This window comes from Fusarium tjaetaba, assembly GCF_013396195.1.
Source record: "Fusarium tjaetaba strain NRRL 66243 chromosome Unknown NRRL66243_c0000103, whole genome shotgun sequence".
NCBI lineage: Eukaryota > Fungi > Ascomycota > Sordariomycetes > Hypocreales > Nectriaceae > Fusarium > Fusarium tjaetaba.
Genome location: NW_023501299.1, coordinates 67607 through 90421, shown reverse-complemented (window position 1 = coordinate 90421; position 22815 = coordinate 67607). Strand labels below are relative to the sequence as shown.

General features: G+C 48.6%; 6 protein-coding genes across 6 annotated transcripts; 2 read left to right on the top strand and 4 right to left on the bottom strand.

Moving 5' to 3' along the window:
- Window positions 1-121: 121 nt before the first annotated feature.
- FTJAE_5352 (acid phosphatase) lies at window positions 122-1586 on the top strand (the record flags this gene model as incomplete). The annotated part of the gene is made up of 2 exons (XM_037351850.1): window positions 122-749; window positions 802-1586. The coding sequence occupies 2 exons, from the start codon at window positions 122-124 to the stop codon at window positions 1584-1586; spliced, it is 1413 nt and encodes a 470-aa protein (XP_037207515.1).
- Window positions 1587-1915: 329 nt separating this feature from the next.
- FTJAE_5351 (transporter HOL1) lies at window positions 1916-3902 on the bottom strand (the record flags this gene model as incomplete). Its single annotated transcript, XM_037351849.1, has 5 exons — window positions 1916-1986; window positions 2035-2202; window positions 2250-3582; window positions 3642-3742; window positions 3857-3902. The coding sequence occupies 5 exons, from the start codon at window positions 3900-3902 to the stop codon at window positions 1916-1918; spliced, it is 1719 nt and encodes a 572-aa protein (XP_037207514.1).
- A 4411-nt stretch (window positions 3903-8313) lies between these two features.
- Window positions 8314-11014, top strand: FTJAE_5350 (acetate regulatory DNA binding protein; the record flags this gene model as incomplete). Its single annotated transcript, XM_037351848.1, has 7 exons — window positions 8314-8403; window positions 8646-8758; window positions 8885-9755; window positions 9807-9862; window positions 9920-9994; window positions 10043-10239; window positions 10302-11014. The coding sequence occupies 7 exons, from the start codon at window positions 8314-8316 to the stop codon at window positions 11012-11014; spliced, it is 2115 nt and encodes a 704-aa protein (XP_037207513.1).
- Window positions 11015-12626: 1612 nt separating this feature from the next.
- Window positions 12627-15788, bottom strand: FTJAE_5349 (uncharacterized protein; the record flags this gene model as incomplete). Its single annotated transcript, XM_037351846.1, has 5 exons — window positions 12627-13134; window positions 13185-14516; window positions 14562-15037; window positions 15083-15628; window positions 15693-15788. 5 exons carry the CDS (start codon window positions 15786-15788, stop codon window positions 12627-12629), a joined length of 2958 nt encoding a protein of 985 aa, XP_037207512.1.
- A 1430-nt stretch (window positions 15789-17218) lies between these two features.
- On the bottom strand, window positions 17219-18845 carry FTJAE_5348 (chromosome segregation smc; the record flags this gene model as incomplete). The annotated part of the gene is made up of 2 exons (XM_037351845.1): window positions 17219-18408; window positions 18791-18845. 2 exons carry the CDS (start codon window positions 18843-18845, stop codon window positions 17219-17221), a joined length of 1245 nt encoding a protein of 414 aa, XP_037207511.1.
- A 1366-nt stretch (window positions 18846-20211) lies between these two features.
- FTJAE_5347 (PTA1-pre-tRNA processing PF I subunit) lies at window positions 20212-22571 on the bottom strand (the record flags this gene model as incomplete). Its single annotated transcript, XM_037351844.1, has 5 exons — window positions 20212-20330; window positions 20381-21780; window positions 21839-21966; window positions 22018-22183; window positions 22237-22571. 5 exons carry the CDS (start codon window positions 22569-22571, stop codon window positions 20212-20214), a joined length of 2148 nt encoding a protein of 715 aa, XP_037207510.1.
- Between the last annotated feature and the right edge of the window lie 244 nt (window positions 22572-22815).

Sequence of the window (22815 nt, the reverse complement as noted above, 5' to 3'; positions counted from 1 at the left end):
ATATATTTCCTTCTCACCTCGTTCTCTCTTGACTCCCCCTCCTCTCTTCCTTTCCCCTTTGTCGTCAACAGTGGCAACGAGTAAGTGTGTATAGCTTCATTCAACGTCCCACACAACCAAGATGCACGCCAAGCCCCTCTCCCTCCTCTTGCTATCTTCCCTCCCCTCCTTGACTGCTGCTGAAGATGTCCTTGGCCTTTACGTCTTCCACCGTCACGGCGATCGCACTGCCAAGGCCTGGAAGCCCGTAAACTTCACAGCTCTCGGAGCCGACGAGGTTTACTCCTCCGGTTCTTGGTACCGCGATACTTATGTGAGCAAGGATGCTTCACGAAAGATCACTGGTCTCAGCCCCGAGTCAGCCGTCTTGTCTCAGCTAGATGTCACTTCTCCCGTCGATGCTGTGCTTCAGAACTCTGCTCTTGTATTCTTGCAGGGGCTTTACCCTCCTACTAAGCAGTTTGAGACCCTTGCCAATGGATCCAAGGTTGAGGCTCCTTTGAGTGGATATCAATACATTCCCATTGCTTCAGTAGAGACTGCAGCCAGCGACAAGAACTCTGAGAACAGTGCTTGGCTCCAGGGCAACAGTGGTTGCACCAACGCGGAGGCTAGCTCGAATGATTACTTCTCCTCCCCCGAGTACGCTGGAGTATACAAGGACTCTGAAAGCTTTTATCAGGGCCTTCTGCCTGTCATCAATGGGACCTACGGCAAGGATGAGGCCAACTTCCAGAATGCCTATACCAGTAAGTTCAGGGATCAATCTGAAGCACATAGACTCCCTACTAACTCGCAAAGTCTTTGATCTCATCAATGTCGCTCGTATTCACAATTCTAGCATTCCTTCTGATGATCTGCTCGATGAGTCCACCCTGGAAAAGCTCTATGAGCTCGCTTCCATCCATGAGTGGAACCTCGCCTACAACAGCAGCGAACCTGTCCGTGCCATTGCTGGCTCGGTGCTTGCTGGCCAGATCATTGAGGCTCTTGAGCCCCTTGCAGAGGGTAAGAAGGGACCCAAGGTCAACATCCAGTTCGGTGCCTATGCCGCCTTCATGTCTTTCTTCGGTCTTGCTGGTCTCGACAAGGTCAGTTCGGACTTCAAGGGAGTCGTCGACTACGCCTCATCTATGGCCTTTGAGCTCGTAACCAACGCCACAAACCCTACTGCCGACGACGTCAGTGTCCGCTTCTACTTTGCCAACGGCACTGCTGCTCAACACACCCCGAAGTTGTTCCCTCTCTTCGGTAAGGATGAGACCACTATCTCTTGGAAGGACTTCAAGACTGGCATGTCTGATTTCGCCATTGAGGACACCAAGCACTGGTGCAAGCTTTGCGGAAACAACGATGGCACCTGTGCTAGTAGCTCGGATGATGACTCTACTTCATCCCAATCAAGCTCTGGCGGCTCTGGCAACGGTGTCTCGAAGCCGGTTGCTGGCGTCATTGGCGCCCTCGTTACTCTCGTTGTCATTTTGGGTGTCCAGGCTGCCTTTATTCTGCTCGGCGGTCTGCGTCTTGTCAAGAAGTCGACGCTTGCAGCTGCTGGCGCATCCCAGGCCGGAGCAGTCAAGGCGTGAATATGAATCGACAGGTAGTGGGAAAGTAAATGTTCTTGGTCAGGATATGCATGACCCATGCGATGTTATGGTTTTTTCACTTTCAGATACCAGAATAGCCATTATGTAACGAATTGACGTGCCAATGCTTTATTTAAGACAATATCGCCGAACTCTCATGGCTATGATCTAATAATGATATCCAAGAATCGTGTCATGCTCCCCTATGAAGTCCTAACAGGAATAAACATTAAAAATAACCCAACCTGGGTACTCTAGAAACGCATCTGTTGCTTTTATCCAACTCATGATATATCAACCATCTTAATTCCTCGAAATTGTTTGAACAGCTAGCGAAGGCCAGTCATATCAAGCAGATCATGGCGGTAGTAGAATGCTCGCACCCGCTTACCGTAGATATCTATAGCAAGTCAGCATGACAACCAACGTGCGATGGAGACCGACTTACACATAGGGATGCTGATAAGGCACACCACCACTTGAATTGAGGAGATCGCCAGCATTGTTCGTTCGATACCACCCTGATTGATCCAATCGTAGGCAAAGAAAGTCAAGATGAAACTGAAAAAGTTCTTGAATATGATCATGATGGTGAAGCCCTCAATGGTCAAATCCCCTGCCATGATGTTAGCGACAGCCGTTTATACGAGCAGAGAAACATACGATAGGCATCAACAATGTAAAGTGAGCTGGCCACAGCACCAATGACCATCCCTGCGACTTCAAATCCGAAAAACATCAAAGGTATGACATATGAGTATTCCTTTTTTACCACACCAGGTGCCGTTAAGGCGAACCCATAGAGTCCGATCCCTCCAATGATCATCATAGGGATCACAAGAAGAATGCGAAACTCTGGTTCGTATATGCCTTTGTTGAGCTTGGTCATGTACTTGACGCTTGTGTCAGCGAGCAGACCTGCCAGGACAAACCCTAGGACGGCACCGATGAAAGGGCCCGTGTAAGTGTAGCCGGCATCAACCTCATCCCAGTAATAGGGAGACCCTATGAAAATGGCGGCGACAATGACTCCGATAAATACTGTCCAGCCGATCATGGCTCCCTGGATCAGGCAGCCCCAGATAAATGCTGGATGAGTGAGGAGGGGGAACGGTCGCAGCAAAAGGACCCAATATCGCTCGTCCGTCTTCCGGCCATCAAAGAGAGAGATCGACTGAAGAAAGGTCTTCTTAGGTGTATTAGAATGGCCGATTGGTTGAAGAGCATTGGACTTGGGCAAGAAGGTGAAACCAGCAGAGTGCTGGGCAAGTTCCGGAGAATGAGAAGATCCGGACTCTGCCTGCGGTGACGGCGTTTGACGTTTATCCTTAGTAGTCAATTCTATTCCTAACTCACCGGTCGTGTCGGTGTTCAGACTGGCTTCTCGTCGATATGCCGTCTCGGGGCAGAAGAAGAAAATGGCTGGGAGTGTAGCAGCAAGAAAGATGGCAACAAAGTAGAACGTCCACTTCCATCCCATGGAATCAGTGATTTTGCCCACCAAGATGGGTGTGAAGAAGGCACCACCGAAGACCGCCAGGTTCGTAAAGGCCATTCTCACTCCTCGCTGGTGGACAAAGTAGAGGTCACCCACAGCTGCATTGAGCAAGCTCTCGTAGGGTGCGCAACCAACGCCTTGAACAATTCTGGCTCCAATAAAACTTCCATAATTGGTTCCTACAGACCCAGCCCACGCGCTGGAGGCGATAAGAATGAGGATACCTATGAGGAACAAGTGTCGCTTTCCCCAGATACGGCCGGACGGAACGAAGAAAATAGCACCAGCGCCGCATCCCAGTAAGAAATATCCAGTCAATAGGGCAACCTTTGTGAAATCCTTCGAGAAGAGTAGAGATATTGTGATCGTATTGGCAGCGAGGATAGGACCGAGTGCGGTAGCGAGAATACCCGCGAAACAGAGCAGAAAGGTAATCAGGTCGCGTCGCAAAAGTGACCAGTTCAACGGATCGTTTGGGTCATCAGAAGGCTGAGGGATCTGAGGTTCGTGCCAACGTCAGCGTACGCGCAACAAGCCCCGAGGTAGACAATACATACGAGGATAATGGTTTCGGTCCCAACTTGTACGCGCTTGAGGTTTCCATGATGCTCGCCAGCTATCTGAGGTCGAGACGGATCGTCAAAGTACTGGGTTGTGCCTATGGGATTGCGCGATCTGTCAGTTCGTCATGTCCTGAAAAGTGTGTGTTCTGCTATCGGCGATGGAAGGCCACGTGCTCCATATTGGTATGGAGGTGACGCCAAATACGCACCAGGAACATGCTCGATCCCCTTTGCTTCGAGGATCCCCAGAGGCATCTTGAAGAGATGGAGTACCGATCAGGGGCGTGAGCTTAGCTGAGGGACAGCACAGTGGAGCGGCAACAGCACCCACCCTCTGGTTCTGGTGGAGGTCACGAACACTCGCGATGCAGTCGTGAAAGGGCGACGAGAAGCTTCGTACGGACAAAAACGCCCAGTGGGAAATTAATTTCCTCGGAGACAAATCGACGGGTTTGACTGGATCGGCTTCTTCCAAAACAGTATCGTCAAGTCGTCGACATATTTGGAGACTATCAGCACGAGCAACCAGAAGTGGACGCATTCGTGTAAATATGGGGGTGGAGATGGACCGAGGGTTCCGCTTGTTTCTCCAATTGCCGTGATTGAATTACTGGGGTACAGTGAGCTCAAAGTTTGGTTTGTGGAGCTCATCACACCTGGGTACCTAGGTTCTACCCAGGTATGGTCTGCACCACAACAGTGAAAGCAGCTTCAACTGCCGATGAGAAGCAGTTTCTTGGCAAAGTATAAGATTCTGATCACGTTGCACCTTCTTTAGACAATCCATCTGCTACCTGCAATTCAGAAAGGCAATTGTGCTCGTCCGAAAGGTCAGCACAAACACAGTATCAGAGCACTGTGAGCTTGTGGAAATAGTGAACGATGATCAGGCTGATCTCTTGCTTCTGCACGTCAATATCACCCCAGTTGGATGGAACCTTGTGCTGTGGGTGTCCCTTTGGGGCCTTCAGCTCTTGTCCAATGAAACAGGTGAGCTACGGGTAATGGGTCAAAGAGTCTCCTCTGTTCAAATCAAAGGGTCCTTGAAAACACGTAGGTTGAGCCAAGTTTCCAAATCAGTGCCACAATCAATGGGACCATTTCAAAGTATAAACTACCTTACCTACCTTACAGGGAAGTAGTGATTTGCCGGTTCATGCTATGTAACTTCTTCGTATTGCGTTCATTTCTTAGAAGGCTCTTACAGAACAACTCCCGAGCTGCTTACCTGGGTGGCAGCCCTGGGAGTGCAATGGCCAGCTAAATGCTAATTGCCCGTTATAAATTCTTTTTCTCCTGTGGGTCTGGCAGGTACGACCAAGACACCCAAGATACCTCATTGGATCGATCATAGGTTTCCTCACGGTTCTTTTACACCTTTCAGCCTGAATACGACTTCTGACTTGTTCTCTTTTCAACCCGCCAGCGTCAAAGGGATCCTCACCTCAAGCCAAGACTTTACAAGGACCCGCTTCAGCATAATGACGAATGATGATGATCTCGTATACTTGGTGACTTGGATTGCTCTTCATCCTATCATTTTCGCTCTTGGTTGATCAGTAGCCAAACACCACAGCAGCCATCTCTGCCAGGCTCAAGACTAGCTCCGCCGTTGCGGGGATCACTAGACTTGCATTGCATGGGTGGCATCACCCTTGTCTCGGGCAGCCCACAGACAGCCATCATCCCTTGCTGAATCTTGAGATCCGTCGTTTATTCGGAGACTTCTTCAGCCATGTCTCGACCTCTCCGATAAGAATCGAGCTCGACAGCATTTTACTCGCCTACAGAATCTCGGATGCGAAACAGAACAGCTACGCGTGGTAGCAAAATGTCTCGCCGTCTCCGTACCTGCTTTAATCATGATTTACTTCATAAGGAGCACACTTACCAGATTGACTCGAGGAATATTGAAGCTGAGTTGATCGATGTACTTGTTTTAACTCCACACCCTCTTTCAGTATCACCTCAACGTTGTCACCAGAGCTTTAATTTATAAAAATCAACTATGGATTGCTTCGTCCTGTTGTAGAGTGGTGACTTCTTAATATTCATTCATGGTAAGCCATATCAATATCTGAGCGAGATAGATCAAAGCAACGCGGCAAAAATAACACATTGGTCTTTTTTCTCCTCCAGGCAGAGACAACTTGACAGTTTGCGAGGATGCAAGTAAGGGTGCTTGCAGGTAAATCCATCATAATTCGTTTCAGTTCAACAGTGTGCAAAGCTCTGCCTCAAGGGCAGGGACATCAATTTGATTACATATGTGTGTGCCAACAATGAACGGTGCAATTGAATGATCACTTTGTTCATTGGCCGCTCATGCTAGACGCTGGGCTACGATACGACAAAGTTGCAACATTTCGCTGCCACCTTGAATCGGACGAATGACCAGCCAAAACTAGGTAGATGTTTGCTCATATGTAATACCTTGTCTGCTTGCTCAGCTGAGGAGAGGTCAATAATTGATATCAAGCCCTCTTTACAACATCATGGTTGGTTCAGCGTTGGCTTTGGGTTCCGATCCCCTGCATATTGCGGCTCTGATCACGTTTAATGACAAGACGGATCTTACGAATCTTTGCTTTTGTCATTTCAGCAGGCAAGAGCCTGTCGATCATAGCCAACTCAGGACACTGCAGGGGCTCAGCCTTATTGCGCCGGCATAAGTGCCTAGAGAAGGACCTACTCCGAAGGCCTTCGATATTCGTGATGGATGAAACAGTTTCATTGTGACAAGACGGCCACGGCCAGCTTTTGATACCGAGTTGGAAAGCTCGCATTTAGGGCAAGCCACAAAGGCTATTTCCATAACCTATCACAGCCCCTACGGCCCCTCCACAACACAGCATCGGACTTGGGGAATGCCCATATATGCCAGATGCTAATTCGGAATGGCTCTTTGACGAATTGCCATCAACGAATGCCCAAGCTCCAATGAATGGGATTGTGGCACATTGCCATATCCCAAGGGCAGCCAAGGTTTTGCTACGGCGTTCGTCACATGGATCATTCTTATCGCGAGGGTGTTGAGATCCGGCTAAGGGTTGTTGCAGTCTCATGGGTACCTAGCAGGGAAAATTAAGGTATGCATTCATCGGCTTAACGCGACACAAAATGACGCCTTAATGGACCCTTTATTCGGGCGTCATAGCCAAGCCAGGCCAGGCCAGGCACAAGACACGCACATGGCTGTGAAGAATAAGATATCAGTTTGCCGCGAAATGTACGGTACCTCCTTTCTTTTGTCGCATAGGGTACGCTAAACAGGGCTGGAAAGATGATGGCCGATCACAAGCCGGCTCAACCAGTCATGACAGTAAACGCAACTGCTGAAGGGATGAGGCCCATGTCCAAGCACTACTCCACGCAAAAGGTCTCCCAGGAGAGTGGTCGCTTAGTTCCCAGCTCCGGACGGTCGGTGCAGATTATGGACGATCATGTTCTCCCAGTAGCAGCAGTGGCGACGGCGGCGTGGCGCCAAACAAATGGGAGCGTGCATTTAGAAAACCAGGGCTTCTAACGCTGTTCGCCGCAGGTTTGGTCGATTTAGAGGTCTGGTGTGTGCGCGCACGCATCGATCGGGTGTGTGTGGGCTCTGGATCTGGAAAGCTGTCATGAGGGAACCAACGCCGGAGAGAGGAGCTCGATCCCCCGGCCCGTTAAGAGATCCAGCAATGACGTCCGCCGGCATGGATGCAGACACAGGGTCGACAAGAAGGGAACCTCATCGGGCGGCTGAAGCTTCGTTCATCCATCCATGGTGGGCTACTGAGCTTGGACGGTGTGGTGCAATTAACGGTTCGGTACGGCCTCGAAGAGTGAATGGTACCGTGCATCAGCCGCGTGGTGCGTGCTAGTTAGGCTCCTCATGTAAAGATGGCGAGACGGGACAGGACGTTGGATTATCTTGATACCCTCCCTTTTTTCTTACCTCACACCACCCAATGGCTGTTCAAATAGGCGCTTTTTGGCCGCACTGACGGATTTCCAACTGCTTCTAGCACCGAAACCTGACGAGCATCGACTTCACTCAAGTCAAGGTCTTGTATCTGTTCCCCTCGTCTCTTGTCGGAGCCGGGCTTGGCTCCGGTCGAGTTCTGTTCACATCCTGCCAGTCCCATTTTGAGAATCTTTTCCGCGTCCTAGCTCCTCTCGTGCGCTCTCAAAAACTCTCTCTTAAAGATATGCCTTCTCAAATTCCAATTACAAGGCGGCCTCTCCTCTAGCTTCCCCGTCGTTATTAAAGTCCCTATTCCCCTGCACTCTGGATTAAGGCACATCTTGATCTGGACTTCGTCACTACATCTCAGGAACCGTCATCACGTACCCAATTTAATCCCCAGTCTTCCCTCACCGTCACCCACGTCAGTTCCCTTGTGTGTGCATTCTGATTGTCCTGCCCCTCATTGTTTTATTCCCGTGGGAACCCACGCCAGCCCAGGTAGCTCACGAAATCGTCGCGACATTGTTCGCTTCCCGATTACAGACTGCCACTGATACCTCAACGCTCTACCAACTCTCATCTTTGGGGGCGTTTTACTCAATGGAGCCTACCGATTACACCTGGGAACTCAGTTTACTTTAGCCAGCTTTTTAGAGCTGCTGTTTCCCAAACACTGCTTCCTCAAAGTCATATGGGGGTATACGGCCACTCCTAGTTATGGATCCAGGACTATCCTCATCCAGCAACGTCTCTCCAGGACCTGGGCCGCAAAGCAATCGAAAAGAACGCGGTGCCATTGCAGCACAGGTATGTCGGGCTTAAATACCGTGCCATTGAGTCAGGGGTCTAATGCCTTTGCCTGTCGTTCCTTCACCTCTTTCGCCCTTCATTTCGATGTTTGTTTTCTGTCAATATCAATCTCGGATTCCATTCGTAGCTTTCAGTTGCTTTGGATATCTGTGTTATTGTCATGTCTCTTACTTTTCTCTTCAATCCCTGCTGTCAATTCTAGTGTTGCACTGCCGAACCAAGTGACTAACAAGACCCAGGCTTGTGAGACGTGCCGCAACCGAAAACAAAGATGTGATGAACAAAGACCAAAGTGCGGCACATGCCAGAGATTCAAGCTCGACTGCCGATACCGAGAACCCCAACCAACAAAGTATGTTACTACGGGAGCCTGAATAAGCGGCGAGGATGTAGAGCTTGACCTGAATATGGCGTTGCTGTCGTCGTTCCCTGGGCCGCTCTCTTAACACAACTGCAATTTGCTAAACTTCAACAACAGGAAGGATAAGACTCTGGTTGAGATTCTAGACCGACTAAAGACTGTCGAAAGTAAGCTTGACAACCTGGGTCAAAGGGAAAATACGACTCCTCCCCTCTTCACCACCTCTCAACCTCCAGCCGTTTATTCCACCAACACGCCGTTACTGGTGGATCCCGACTCCCACGATCCTCTTCCAGGCACATCCTTACCTAACAATCCTACAAGTCCATCGCCGAGCCGTGACACAGGCGGCTTTCGCTATGACTCGTCTGTGTCTCAGATGTCAGAATGGCCCGTTGTGCGCCAGATGTTCGAAAGCCTTGGCCAGAAGGCTCCATCCGCCATGGGTGAGATTCCTGCACTTCCGAGAGGACTTCGCGCCTCAAACGTTACCCTGCCATCCGATGGACTGCAGCCGGTCGGAATTCCAAGTAACAGCACCCTGCAGATACCCTTGCATCTCTCAGGCTCTACCTCGACTCTCAACCTTAGCCCCCCAAGTGTGGACTGGGAGACCATGCAAAGACTTAGCAAGGCTTATTTCGACGTCATCAACATGCTTCATCCTATCTTGGACAGACAGTGGTTCAACTCGAACGTACTGAGTTCAATCATCAATAATGGATTTCAAGAAGGAGCACTTTCATCCCTTGTACTACTTGTCTTTGCCCTTGGAGAGGTGGCGCTCACCACATCAGAAGTGCCAATCTCGGCTTACAAGCAGCGACCATCTGGAATCAAGGGAGGTACTATCGATCGGCCACCTGGCCTTGCTTATTTCAATGAAGCACGGAAAAGGATGGGGTTTGGTATAAGCGAAGTCAGCCTCGAAAACGTACAGATGTTGGCACTTGCCTCGCTCTACTACTCAAGCTGCGGACAAGCTCTAGTCAGTACCTCTGCCTAGACCCTCAATACGCCTTTCTAACTGATCTGCCAGGAATGCTGGAGGATGAATGTGTATGCGTCTTTGGCCTGCCAGGGTCTGATCACGAGGTGGGAGGCCCAACCGTTATGAGTCAACGCAGTCTGGTTCTAATATTGTGTTGATAGCAAACCCGACGAGTTACACGGCCCCCGAACAGATCTGGTCAAACGAGTCTTCTGGCACTGCTCGATCATGGAAACGTAGGTTATTGATAACAACACGAGAAGGCATATTAACAACAAGTGCAGGTGCTTCCACATGGAGTTTGGACTACCCCTGACTGGGCTAGAAAAGCTGGAGGAAACGATTGGCCTCCCTGACTTTAGTGGACCGATGACTGACGAGGACTATATCGTCAATCAACAAACACACTTTCATGAGCATTTCGCCTCTCAAATCGTGCTCCGAAGGCTCTCGGCGAATTTCCATTCTGTTCTCAACAAGAGTACGTCACAAGAACGATGCACTAGCAGTCTTAGTAACCGCACACTAACAAACTCCTTCAAGCCTTTGGCAAAGATGCTTCTCTGCCCCTTGCGGGGTTCGCTCCTTTCGATATCTCTTCAAGTCCCGGGACCGCAGCTGTTATGAAACAACTCGACGCACAGCTAGACCATTGGAGGGGCATGCTACCCAGCCATTTAAGGTGGCAGGATAACCAGGATGTAGCCTTCGCGGAGCCTTCACATAATGCCTTTGGTGACGTATATACTGAAGAATCTCTCCAGAGCAATTACATGTTCACGCCGGATCTTGACACTCCACCAGCCACGTATCCGTTCGCAGCCGACATACAAACCGCACTTCTTCGAACACGATACAGCTACAACAAACACCTCATACACAGGCCCTGCGTTTTCAAGGCTCTGCATCACCCTGAGAGCATGACTCGAGAAGATGCTGAAGGTGCGGCCGAGTGTCTCAAAGCCTCGGTTAAGTGGCCCATTGCCTTATCACCCCCATGTACCAACAAACGACTTGTGCCGATTTCTTTCTTCTGGTCACAAAATCTGCTGGGTGTTCTAATTCTGTTATATTTATCGCAGCAGCATCCCATGTTAAGTCGGATACGGTCGTCGCTTTGCGGGCAACGCTTCGATGTGGAAGCCTCCCAAACTGTTACAGTATATTTAGACTGGCTACGCGACATGAAAAAGATAGAATCAACGGCGAACTGGTGCTGGAATATCGCTCGCTTGGTCTATCAATTGGACGATTAGACGAAACGAGGCAATATGTTGACATACCTTCCCTTATGATTACAGCCATGGGAGCGGGGCTGGGTGATAGATTTTGGTGATACGGCTGCGAAACGAAGCATAGCATGATTACTTGGACGCTAGGAGTCGAGCGAATCTCTCCATGGTCTGATCGAATTGATTATGAAAGTCCATACAGGAAGACTATAGAGAGGTTCATGGGAATTGTGTTGACCACATTCAAGGAAGAGTTGGGAAGGATTTAGTATTTAATCGAAGCGAAACAAACCATCCACCATCGTCATGTGTTTGATTTTAACAACCTCACCACATATCGCACATATCGTCCGGCTGACTTTCTAAGATGGTCTGGTTTTGCTCATGGCGGCGCCATTCAGCTTTGAGAGCCCACGACATTCAATGAGCCTCTCAACGCTGATATCTTGCATGCTTGAGCAGCCCACTAGTGCATATATCCGCAACCCAACAAACTTGGCTCTAAGAAGAGAGGCTTTCTGCTATAGATACCATCGATCATGGCGAAGAAGATAGTGTCATACGTCCATGCTCATGGGTCAGCAACCCATTGCAACGATGCAAACGGCGTCAACAGGGGCATTTACCATTATGACGTAAGTCTCAAGTCATTCTTTTTCTTCCTAATACCTGCTCTCGCACTACTAGCTCGGTTCTCGTAACGAAGTCCGAATCCGTACCGGGCTGGATCGCGTAAGACAGTGGTCATGATACAGTCATGGGGAGTTGTTGACCTGTATGAAGAGGAGGGTGTATAGTCATCGAGAGGTCCGCACTCGATAGCAGTCAATGACGGCTCCAATCATGCTGGTTGTCTAATTCCCAGGAACATCTCCAAATGGGTCAAGGGTTTCAGACATCAGTCATTCAAGCTCACAATCGAGTAAGTTCATTCTAGTATATCAAGATAGTAAAAGTTTATGCTCATACTACCGATACTATTCGTATCCATACGCACAATGAAAGAAGCGACCTACCCTAGGCTCAAGAGTTGAGAGCTTAAGTAATTTGGCTTTTATCTACATGAAACCAACAGTTCGACATTAGAGATTTCCAGCTGAAAAATCACGATATCCCTCATGTATATAGATCGGAATCGCGGCCCGAGCCGAGCGGGCAGGCCCAGGAATCACATATTGCTTTTTTGGTGTCGCACATGGTCTTACCCATGGAGATTTCTTACTGAAAGTTTATATGAACATCGAATCGTAAGTTCTAGGCCCGTCTTAGTTGATGCTTTTATTATGAGGCGCTTGTCAGCTTTGGTGATTTAATCAACATGAAATGCCATGATCTACCTACCTATGTAGCTAAATGGTAGAATCGTCTTAGTATGTAATCGTGTTGGCCGGTTACGTATTTAGACGCTGGCATCACTTGCTAAGATTCTTTCGGCTAGGGATGCAGCCGTGACGTAATTGAGGTACAGAATCATGTAAATTGCGATCGCGATCTTATCATAGCTCAAAGTTTTGACACAAGGCGCTCAGTAACTCCGATATCTATCCATTTCGTCTCCGTCACACTTCGTACCTCAATCCATGTCTTCCATGCCTTCCATTTCTGCATACTGAATCAAACATCGTCCTGCAGTGGTTTACCAAAAGTATGTCCCTTTCTGCCGGGCCTTTGAATCCTGAGCAGCACTGTACGACTGTTGATCAGAGCGAGGGCCTTGTCCGTTGGAGTTCGAATCACCGACATGGTCCATCTTTCTGACCATTTGCAATGCTGGCTCAGAGATGGCTCTGAAAACGCCCTGGTGGTGTAGGATTTCAGGCGTCCAATGTGTTTTATCCCCGAACTCTAGACCGATGTTCTCTTGGAATATCTCTTCTGCTCGTACGGATGAAATGCTTGTCTCAAACCACTGGCCAGGCCGGCCATTTGCAGGCGCTGTTACTGGAACTGACTGACCACGATACGTTCCTCTGGGGATACCAGGAAGCTTCTCGACTCGTCGTATCATTGTAACCTTCAGACAGCTAGGGCCCTTCCGTCCATCTTGGTACCAGGCTTCGTGACATATTCTGACCCTGTCGACGCTCAAATTCGAGATGCTCTTCGGTTCGGTACTGATTACGAGCTCGCCCATCTCATTCGTTCTAAGAAATTAGTTTGACACCATACCAAATGAGTAGGCTAGGTGACTCACTCGATACTCAGGGAGCGCACCAATGATGCAGCAAACTCTTCCATATCATCGGCCATCCCCTCCATATACATGCGGGAGACAGAAAATTTGATATCCCATGCACGCCGAGTGCAATGCACGAAAGTCTTTGAGACTTCAATCGTCGGGGGGAAGTATTGATGCTCGAAGGTATCGGCATCAACTTGCACGATAACCTCAGATGTCTTTCCGGCGAAGCAGTGAAATTCGTAGTAAACTCGTTTTCCCGTCAGTATCCATGGAGATCTTCCACCAGACATCCGAGGGATCGAGTTTGCTTCTGCTCCGCTGGTTGTGAGGATGGGATAAAATCCCATGTGCGGATTTTGAGAATTTAGAGCCTCAACAGTTTCATCAACAGCCCACGATGGAGATTGAGATTGACTGTCATAGACAAAACTGGGAAATATATCTTTTCTGCACAGCCGCCCAAATTGAGCTTGGATGCTCACTTTCCCGGGGACTATTTGCAGAACTTCAACCAACTTACGGAGCTTGTTCTCAGCCTGTGACAGAAACTCGCTATAATCCACCTCAATCGCTGATGGCATGTCTATTCCCGGAACAATTCGTAAGGCCGGTGAGACTGGATCAGTCTTGGGTTTCTCAACCAAAATAGACTGGTCTCTGTCGTGCTCTTCTCTCTGCTCAGCCCGGAAAGGGTCGGGGCTGGCAATAACCCCGGATGCTGGCGTTGCTGAACGCTGAGTTGCAGAACGATTGTCAGGGACAAATGTGACAGGCACATTCAACCCGAAGGTCGGCTTGTCGTCTCGTTTTTCGTCTTTCTTCTTTGAGGCTACGCTGGCCCAGCTTAGCCCAGAGGCAGCTTTTTGTCTCATGGTATCGAATAGTGTTTTCTCCTGAAGGTTTTTTTTGCCGAATGTGACCTCAGAACGAATAACTTGATCCTCTGATATAGTCTGAAGTTTATTTCCGCGATCGTGCAAAGGGATGTTATCCATCAGTGCCGGAGTTGGGATGGGGCCATCATTAATGTCCATCAAATCCCTTGTAGCATTAGACTGCAGACCAGAAGAATTCGGGAAGTCGAGGGGCTCGAAACTGTTTTCTGGCATTTCCAAGCCCAATGGAAGTTGGCTCAAAGAAGCATGGTAACCTGATCCTGGCATCTGATCTTTGATCTTGGCCGCCATAAGAGGGACGTCTTTAGTGTTGACGAACCTTGGCTCTTCAATACATCGTCGGGAGTCGCATGGCGGGCTTGTTGCTGTTCCCTCCTCCTGCTTTTCACTGTCCCCAGTCAGAAGTGAGGGTGGCTTCAGATGGTCACCATCTCCGCTGGACTCGATGCTGCAGAGCCAATTAGTGATTTTCTTGTTATTTCGAGCTTGGTACCTGTAATCTTCTAAGCACTTTCGAACTTGTGGTAAGTCTGTGCCGACATGCTTGAGATTGCGGTGTCCGTTAGTGCTGGCTGTGTTCTTGCCGACACTATCCGATTCTTGATGATGGATCTTCTGTTGGGGTCTTTTCTTCTCGATAATAGGGATGGTACCAGAGCGTTTGTTTCCATATGAATATCCAGAGAATGGGTGAAATTCTGGATGCCATTTTGTCAAGTTACCGGTCTCCGGAATTGGGTACTTGACGCAATCGGGCACAGGCTGCCGGTATCGATTGAGAGATTCCATTCTCAAGGACACCGCACTGGCGATCGAGGTGTACTCCAGGTCCTGGCTCTGATCGGTGCCGGTGGAATCAACATAGGTCAATTTGGATAGTCCCGTATGTGTCATGAATCGGTAACAGAGTGTAGCCGAGCTCGAAGTTTCAGTAAAGACCATATGAGTGATAGGGGCCAAGGGGGCATCCTAAGCTCGATTAGAGGAAGAACACAAATTGATCGCAAGAAATACCATGAAGCTTGCTAGAGTGTAAAGTTTTTGTTTTGCAAAGCCCAGTGCTTGTTCACTTTCACTGCTGCCGATGTACAATAAGGAACCCTGGAAATTATATGTAATAACACATTTTGTAAGTGTTTGAAGGCTGCCAATGCTTGGGCCCGAAGGCAACACAAATCCCAAGGACTCGTAATTCGAGAGAATCTGCAGAATAGTGACTCCGGATGATTCTGGAACTCGCCAGACTGTTTTGTAAGGCAGAGTTTTGATAATGGCGGGATATCGGAACGCATCATATTGACTGAGTGTATCTTTCAGGATTGTTTGGAGAGAAGAATAGGCAATAATGTGTGGGTCCTCGACTATAACCTCGATATCAGGTTGATTGGCAGATGTACCGAGATCATCTTCGTCTTCGTCTCGTATAACAGTGTCGGCTTCTGATTCCATTAGCTCTGCCAGTTGAGAGTGCATCCAATCGGAGATTTCGCGCTGAGAAGCCCTTGGGACAATGAGCTTAAACCAAGGGATCTCAGGTTCGTAGAGGATTTCAATGATTCCCTAGTGGCAAGAGCAAAAGAAATAATGTGTTAGTAGAAGTCTTGGAGAGACTTTCCATACTTACAAGGTCATCATTTTCCTCGACACTCGCAAATATCAGCGCCACTCCTTTAGGGAGTAATGGAGGGTTACAAGATACGTAGAACTCTACAATATCCATGGCTGTGACATGAAGGCGCTGGATGACTGGTGAATAACCGGTTTTTGTATCTGTGCTCATAGGTCTACTCACATAGCAAGGTGTGGTCGAGAATTGAGGAAACGTAGATGGTAGCACTGACACATTAGCCAACCGGCACAGAACAGAGGGTATCTTGGTTTAAATACCCAAACAACAGGACACCTTAGTGATAGAGCACGTGTAAAGGGGAGAAAGTCGTCGGTCTTAAAGACGCAGTGGCATGGACCGACTTATGAAAGAAAGGCAGAGAGGGAGGAAGGTTGATACGAAAGACCATGCCAAGGTGAAAAACTGGAAGGGAGGTAGGTGGAAGAAGAAGAAGAAGAGAGAAACTTGGAGATCAGGAGATTTGCTTCATGTAGGTACCTACCTAGGTGGCTGCCTGAACAAACAGGAATAAAAGAAGGAAGCTGCCACCACTGCAGTCTCCCGCTACCTAAGCGGCAAGCAGCAGCTTCCATTAGCAAAGGCAGGTGCCAGCAGTGTCACTGTCTTTCTTTTACCTCGCCGAAAAGAACAACCCTCCGTGATTCACTGCCATGAAATGCATCCCTCCTTGCCGGGTGGCGAGAGGCAGAAAGTGGAATGACTGACACTGAAGTGCAAGCACTGCATCGTGAAGGTGATGTGCCCCGCGAATGGGAAGAATACCTAATGCCTGCAATTCATGAGCATTAACAAGGAAGCTGGCTAAGGTATATAGATGTGTGCTCTAACATCTCTGCATTCGTTTTTAGAGATGGGTTAAAGGCGGTTGTCAAGTAAGGCAGTTACATATTGAAAATGAGGAAGTATGAAGTTGTGATCTTACAGCACCGCCCTAGCTTGATGCACCGCAAACTTCGATCAATAAAATATTCAAGTACGTGGGATTGTCTCATGACTAACTCAGGTGTAGGCACTCTATAGATAACCCAATTGATATGCCGGTTTGTTTTCTTTTCCCTGCCCACAGGTTGTTTTACCTGGTATGACAATATCTATACCCAAATATATCACTATCTCTCGATTGTGAGGCATCAAGCCTCAGCACAACACAAAAAGAACCCCAAACACCTAAAACACCTCGGCACGTCCTTTCCCAGTGTTATGTAAGTAACCGAGACGGGTTACAGCGACAAGTTCAAATCCAGTGTAAATTTCCAGGCCATGTAATGTGTCTAGAGAGCAGAAGAGCAGAGTATACAAGGAGTGGTATCGAGGGGGCGATGGTCATCAAGTATTCGTAGACGTAAAGTCAAGAAGCTGTTTCAAGCTTCGGGAAAGAAACTGGGCCCAGCGAGTCGACTTGTCGAAAAGAGGTAAGTGAATCGATCAAATCGCACATGCAGGGAAATGTAGTTTGTCAAATAAGTGAGTTGCGGACACAACATGTTTGATGGGTGGCAGCGCAACAAGATTAGCTATTTTTATTGCGCGCCTTTGACGTTTTCTTTCACGTTCAGCGCCCATCTCAGCTTGTTGAGAGTTTCCCTAGAAGCTTCTAGCAAAGCTTCTTGCTCATCTTCTCGCTTTCTGGCGTTGGTCTTGATATCTTTGAGGCCTTGTTCTTGGCTCTGTTTGTATTCCTCAAACATACGCGCAATCTCTTCTTTTTCGTGTCGAAGTTGCTTGATGTTGCTATCTTGCTGGTCGCACAGATCTCTAAGTGTTTGTATTTTGTCGTCGTCTGCTCGTCGCTCCTCATTCAGTTGGTCGATCTCGGATTTCATCTTGGAGACGGCTCGTTTGACTTCTTCTCCTTGGTCTTGCCAGTGGGACGAGATGGCATTATAGCGACCCTCCATCAACTGCGCATAGCTAGTTGCTTCTTCGACTTGGGTCGTTGCATCTTTCCTCGTCTTATCCATCTCCTCCCTCCAGCTCTTTTCGCGTTGAAGAGCATCTATAGCCTTCTTCTTCTCGAGTTCGACGGTTGTTTGCAAGGTCTCCACCTGGCGTTCTTTTCGAGCCAGCAGTGTCTTAGTAACATTGGCTTCGAGTAGTCGGCTCTCATAATCGTTGACCATACGCTCAAGCTTGTCCTCAACCAGCTTGGCCGCTTGCTTGGCCTCGTCTGCTTTGAGGCGCTCAATCTTTATGTCGCGCTTCAGAGCTTCGTTGTCGCTTACAAGTTTGTTTATCACGCGACCGGTCTTTCCCAGACCGGCTTTGCCTATTGTCGAGTCCCATTGACTGTCTGGCGCTTCAACGTTTTCTGACATGGCGGAATTATCTGGATCTGGAGTAGGCTCAACCACGCGCGCAGCACCAGTGCTCCAGCGCGAGGGTGTCGCTGTATGTGTGTCGTGTTCGGTCTTGGATTTGAGATGTGTCTGGTTGTGGAAGTTGGAATCGGAGTTGGAGTTGGACAGGGCGCTTGTGGTACTGTTCATGCTACTGGAGAAATTGCTGTATTTGCTTTCGGGGCTAGACTCGGAGCCCTCAAAGCTCCGGACGCTTCTGATTGTGCTGGACCTGGCGACGGCCGGTTTATAGGAGGCAGGGCTCCGGGCTTTCATGCTGTTGATGGCGCCGGTGGAGGCGGGAGTCAAGGTCTTTTCCTCGTCCAAAGGAGTAGCATGTGGTTCGGTGGATTTACTTGCGACTGTGGCGGCGGCTGAACAAGGATAGGCTGGTGTTAGCTATTAGCTGCTTCATTGAAGTGGTAAGGCAGTGAAGATTAGAAAACGAAATAGAAAAGTCGCTAGTGTGGAAAAGAACAAGGCTGACGTGAGGAGCCCAGTCACGTCAGGTCAAATCAAGCCAGACAGAACTGACGAGACGAGCAGGAGACTGGATGGGACGGGACGACAATTGTACAGTTGCGCCCCAGTTGAAGGTGTGGGGAGCTGTTTCAAGTGGATAACGAGGCATTGACGGACGGGTGGTAGGTAGTACTAAGTTAGTTGTTGAAAAGTGCAGAGACAGCAGCACGTAATGTGAGGATATCTAACAAAGAATAGACAAGACCAATCTCACAGCTCAAGTGTTGGACATACCGTTGACTGTGTCTTTGTGAATAGGGAAGTCCTTTTTAAGAAGACGATTTCGCATTGCAACGACTGTGATGAATTGACGTTAGTTCGTGTGTTTAAAGCAGTGTGATCCTTTTGTATTGGAGCGTTGGTTGGTTGGTCAAAGCTGCAAATAAAAAGGAGTAACTCATCAGCAGCAAGGCAACAGAACAAATATAAGGCAGTGTGAAACAAGAAAGAAAGAAAGAAAGCAGAGGAGAAAATGAGGCAAACCTCTTACTGTAATGTTAAGAACAAATAGCTGCATAAGCAATGTGAACACAGACATAAATTAACCCACACTAATAATAACGGGCGACAAGGGTCCCTTTCTTTGTTTTTATTCTCAAGGGAATACTTGCTGGGGGTTTCTGATCTTCATCAGTAAGGTACGTACCTCGTGATAGTGTTGGCTCCCGCTGGCTCCCGTCTGGTCCCCGTTTGTGCCGTTACAGTACGGAGTACCTACCTAGGTAGGCAAGTTATCTGCCGTTGAAATCCAAATGGTTGGAGGGACGGAAAAGGTAAATATTGGCATGCGCCGGTCGAACTGTAAAGGAGCCTCAGTGTCGATCAGTATCGTGAGAGAGGTAATAAACAAAACAAAAAGCGATCTATCAGGCACACCCGAAGGAATATTTTAGAGAATACCAACGTCACGGGCCTCCAATTAAAGACCATGACTATTATAGTACGTACTATACCCCAACAACCATGTTCTCCTGATGGCACAGCAACATTAACCTCCATCATAGCACAAAACACGCAATCCAGTGTTTACACTTCTTCCCCCGGCTCAGCAATGACGCCCATATCTAGCCGTTTTTCTAAGGGCCAAAGGTCCATCTTCAAGTGCAAGGATCTCGGAGTTCGTTGTCACTTTATTAACACGGCGGTTCTGGGTCTATGCTCAAAATGATACTTGACACAATATTACTATGTCTTGCCAACCTAAGACATAGTAATATTGTGTCAAGCCAAGTCTATCCTTTCTTCCTCCTAAAACCATGCTTGGCTATGGGTAATGATAGATGCGCGTCTGATGAATTGTTTTACAGCTTTACAACAGTCAACCTAGACAGACAATGCCGTCCTCCCCATCCTCGACTGGTATTTAAATCCTGTGTCTACCCTTGAACGCCGTTGAATGCCTCATTTCGTGATTTAGTTTTCTGTCATCCTGAGACAGTTGTCCACTCCAGGCCCTCTGTTTCTGCAGCTAGTGTGCCTGAAAAGTAACGTCAAGCCATTCCTCCGTGTCTTGTGGCTAGAGCGACTCCATACATCCATCATCTTGACGATTTAATAAATCCTTTGATACAACCGGATAAAGTAGTAATCGCGTAGCGTTGCACTTTCCATTAATCGATCCATTATGACTTCGGTGATGAAACTAGCAGCCCGCTTCAAGCGGTGATAGCAGGCGATGCAGACTGTCCAGGATCACCAGCATTTCGTGCAGACTCCATGAAAGTTGGCCGATATTTGGTCAAATACTTGCCTGCCATAGGTCTTGATTCTTCAACTGGTGACGGGTCAGCAATTACCCTGAAACAAGGCTCCAATTCGACTTACATTCGGTCCAGATATCTTGCACCGTATCCAGTGCGATCTCTTTGACAGGTGGCCGCATCATGACCAAGTATAGAAGGCTTGTCAAAGCTAGCTGAACAACGCTGGGGTCGCGACACATGTGCTTCACGCGCGACAGGAGGTTCTTGTTTAGCTCGGGTATTTCACTCAAGAATCGCGTCAACACTTTGTCCTGAGGGTGCAGATATGGCAGAAATCCATCAATCAAACGCAAGCAACACTTTTCGTAGTACAATGGTCGATCGCCGCCCTTTTTCTGTTGTAGTTTGTCGTTGTACCACTCTTCACAGAGCCATGAGACCGCCACATCAATATGCTTTCGGAAGTCCTCCATCACATAGGAATATAAAACGTCGCGAATATTGTTGCTGAGAGACTGGGGTGCTGACGAGCCACCCTCCTCTTTGATAGAGGTTTCCTCGAGACCGGCCACAGAGCGTGTTGCTAGTCGTGCCAGTATTGTCATCCAAGAATCCCGATTACCAGAACTAGCTGCTAATCTGCTGAAGCCAGCCTTGCTCTTCTTGGCCGGGTCTTCTAGTGACTTCATCATCTCAATTACCCGGGTAACTGTTCCGTTGCCTGCTGTCAGTGCCGTTTCTGGTGTTAGAGCACTAGGCTGATGAAGGTGGAATGATTTCAGTGTAAGGCCATCGTCCAATACCGGTGCATCATGCATGGGTGAACTATCTAGCTTGTTAAGAATCTGTTCTGTGTCCTCTGCCTGGTAGAAATCAGGCTCATAGTCATCATCGTCTTCGTCTACGCCCAACGGGGCGGTGTTGGGATTTAACTCAGGAGCTGGAGTATTGGCTAGGGCGTCGAGACGGCCGCGAATGCCATCGACCGCTTTAGATAATACTTGAGGGTCAAGTCTCGACAGCGTGGTGACAGCGATCCTGGCGACTAAAGGAGCGGGAACTTGCGAGATGTCGAAATTCTTTAGAGCAGTATTGTCGATGAGAGTGAAAACGTCTGCTAGGCTGTGGGGGCCAGGGCCCAACGGTGGTATTTGAATTTGTGCTGGGGATAATCGCTGTCGCTTGGCGTCATTGGCGTCTTGTGGTGCTGACTCGAGGGGGCGTTTCCGTCCAGAATCGTCAAAAAATTCCGCCATAATCTCCATCATGCGTTCTACGTGCTGATGTATCCTATGGGCCATTGGATTGTTGGGATCTCGCTTCATAAGATGGATCAGCAACATTCGAGTTGTTTTCTCCATAGATCTAATCATAACGCGGGTCTTGGGGGTTAGAGGAGAGTTGGCGAGCTTGAGGGGATTAAAGTTGAGAAGAGCATTGATGATCCTGTTCGAGGTTCCTGGTCGTGTCCTCACGAGGATAGACATGCAGTTCAACGTTGAGTCTACGAGCAGAGCATCGCTGCAGTTTCGCGTAGAGTTAGTTACACGGGCATTACAGTCAAAAGCGATCCTCTTACCTGCTCTCCTGCAGAGTTGCCAACATTCGGTCCAGGAGTCCGGACGCTTCAGCCTCCAAGTTCCGAGGATCAAGTGACTGATGATTTGGGGGGACTTTATCTAGCGAGACATCTAGAGTACCACCATACTGTTTCAATATGTTAGCGACATCCCATTTAAACAGATCACCGACTCATACTCGTAGCTCAGAACCCGTCGCTGCTGTCTGTGCCAGAACTACACGTTGCGCAAACTTGATGCAACAGATCCTCACGGTAGGGCTAGCATTGTCCCATATCTTTAGAACCTTTTGTTTCACAGCTACCATTCTTTCCCAAGTGATTGTGTCGTATCCGTTGTTGATGCTATGTAGTCACATTAGCTAAATCTTGCATCTCGCAGGAGAGTCTCATCATACATCCATCTCATCGCCAAGGGATAGATACTGGCAACGCATTGGATCACACTGCGCAGAACTTGAGGATCTTCACGCTCATTCTCGAGCATAGACTCCAATGTTGGTAAAACATAAGGTTGCATTGTCTCCTTTTCTCCATTTGGTAGAGCGGGCGTCGAAAAAGCTTCAGCTAGAAATTCGGCGCCCCATCTTCGCAGCTCGAGCGCTGCACTTGGTCCGATGATAGGTAGTATTCCCTTCACAACACTGGGGTAATATTTAACATCTCCCAAAACCAACTTTCGTGCATCATCAAGCTGTCGGATCTGGTCCGACACGGAAAGATTCGCTGCCATAATTTATTGGTCAGATCCTCGGTCGCGGCGGTAGGTGTTGGCGGATGATAAAATTACAAGCTGCGCGTAATTGTGCGATGAAGTGGTTTTCGTAGATAAAGGTTTCGATACGGCTCTTGAACCGTGGTCGCGCGACTAGGCTATAAAGCTTTGTAGCTGTGCATGCTTTGCATCAACCGCTCAGCTTCATCAAAGGATCGGAAGTCGCGCGTGCCGTAGCGTCGTCATACGCGTCCGGGATTCG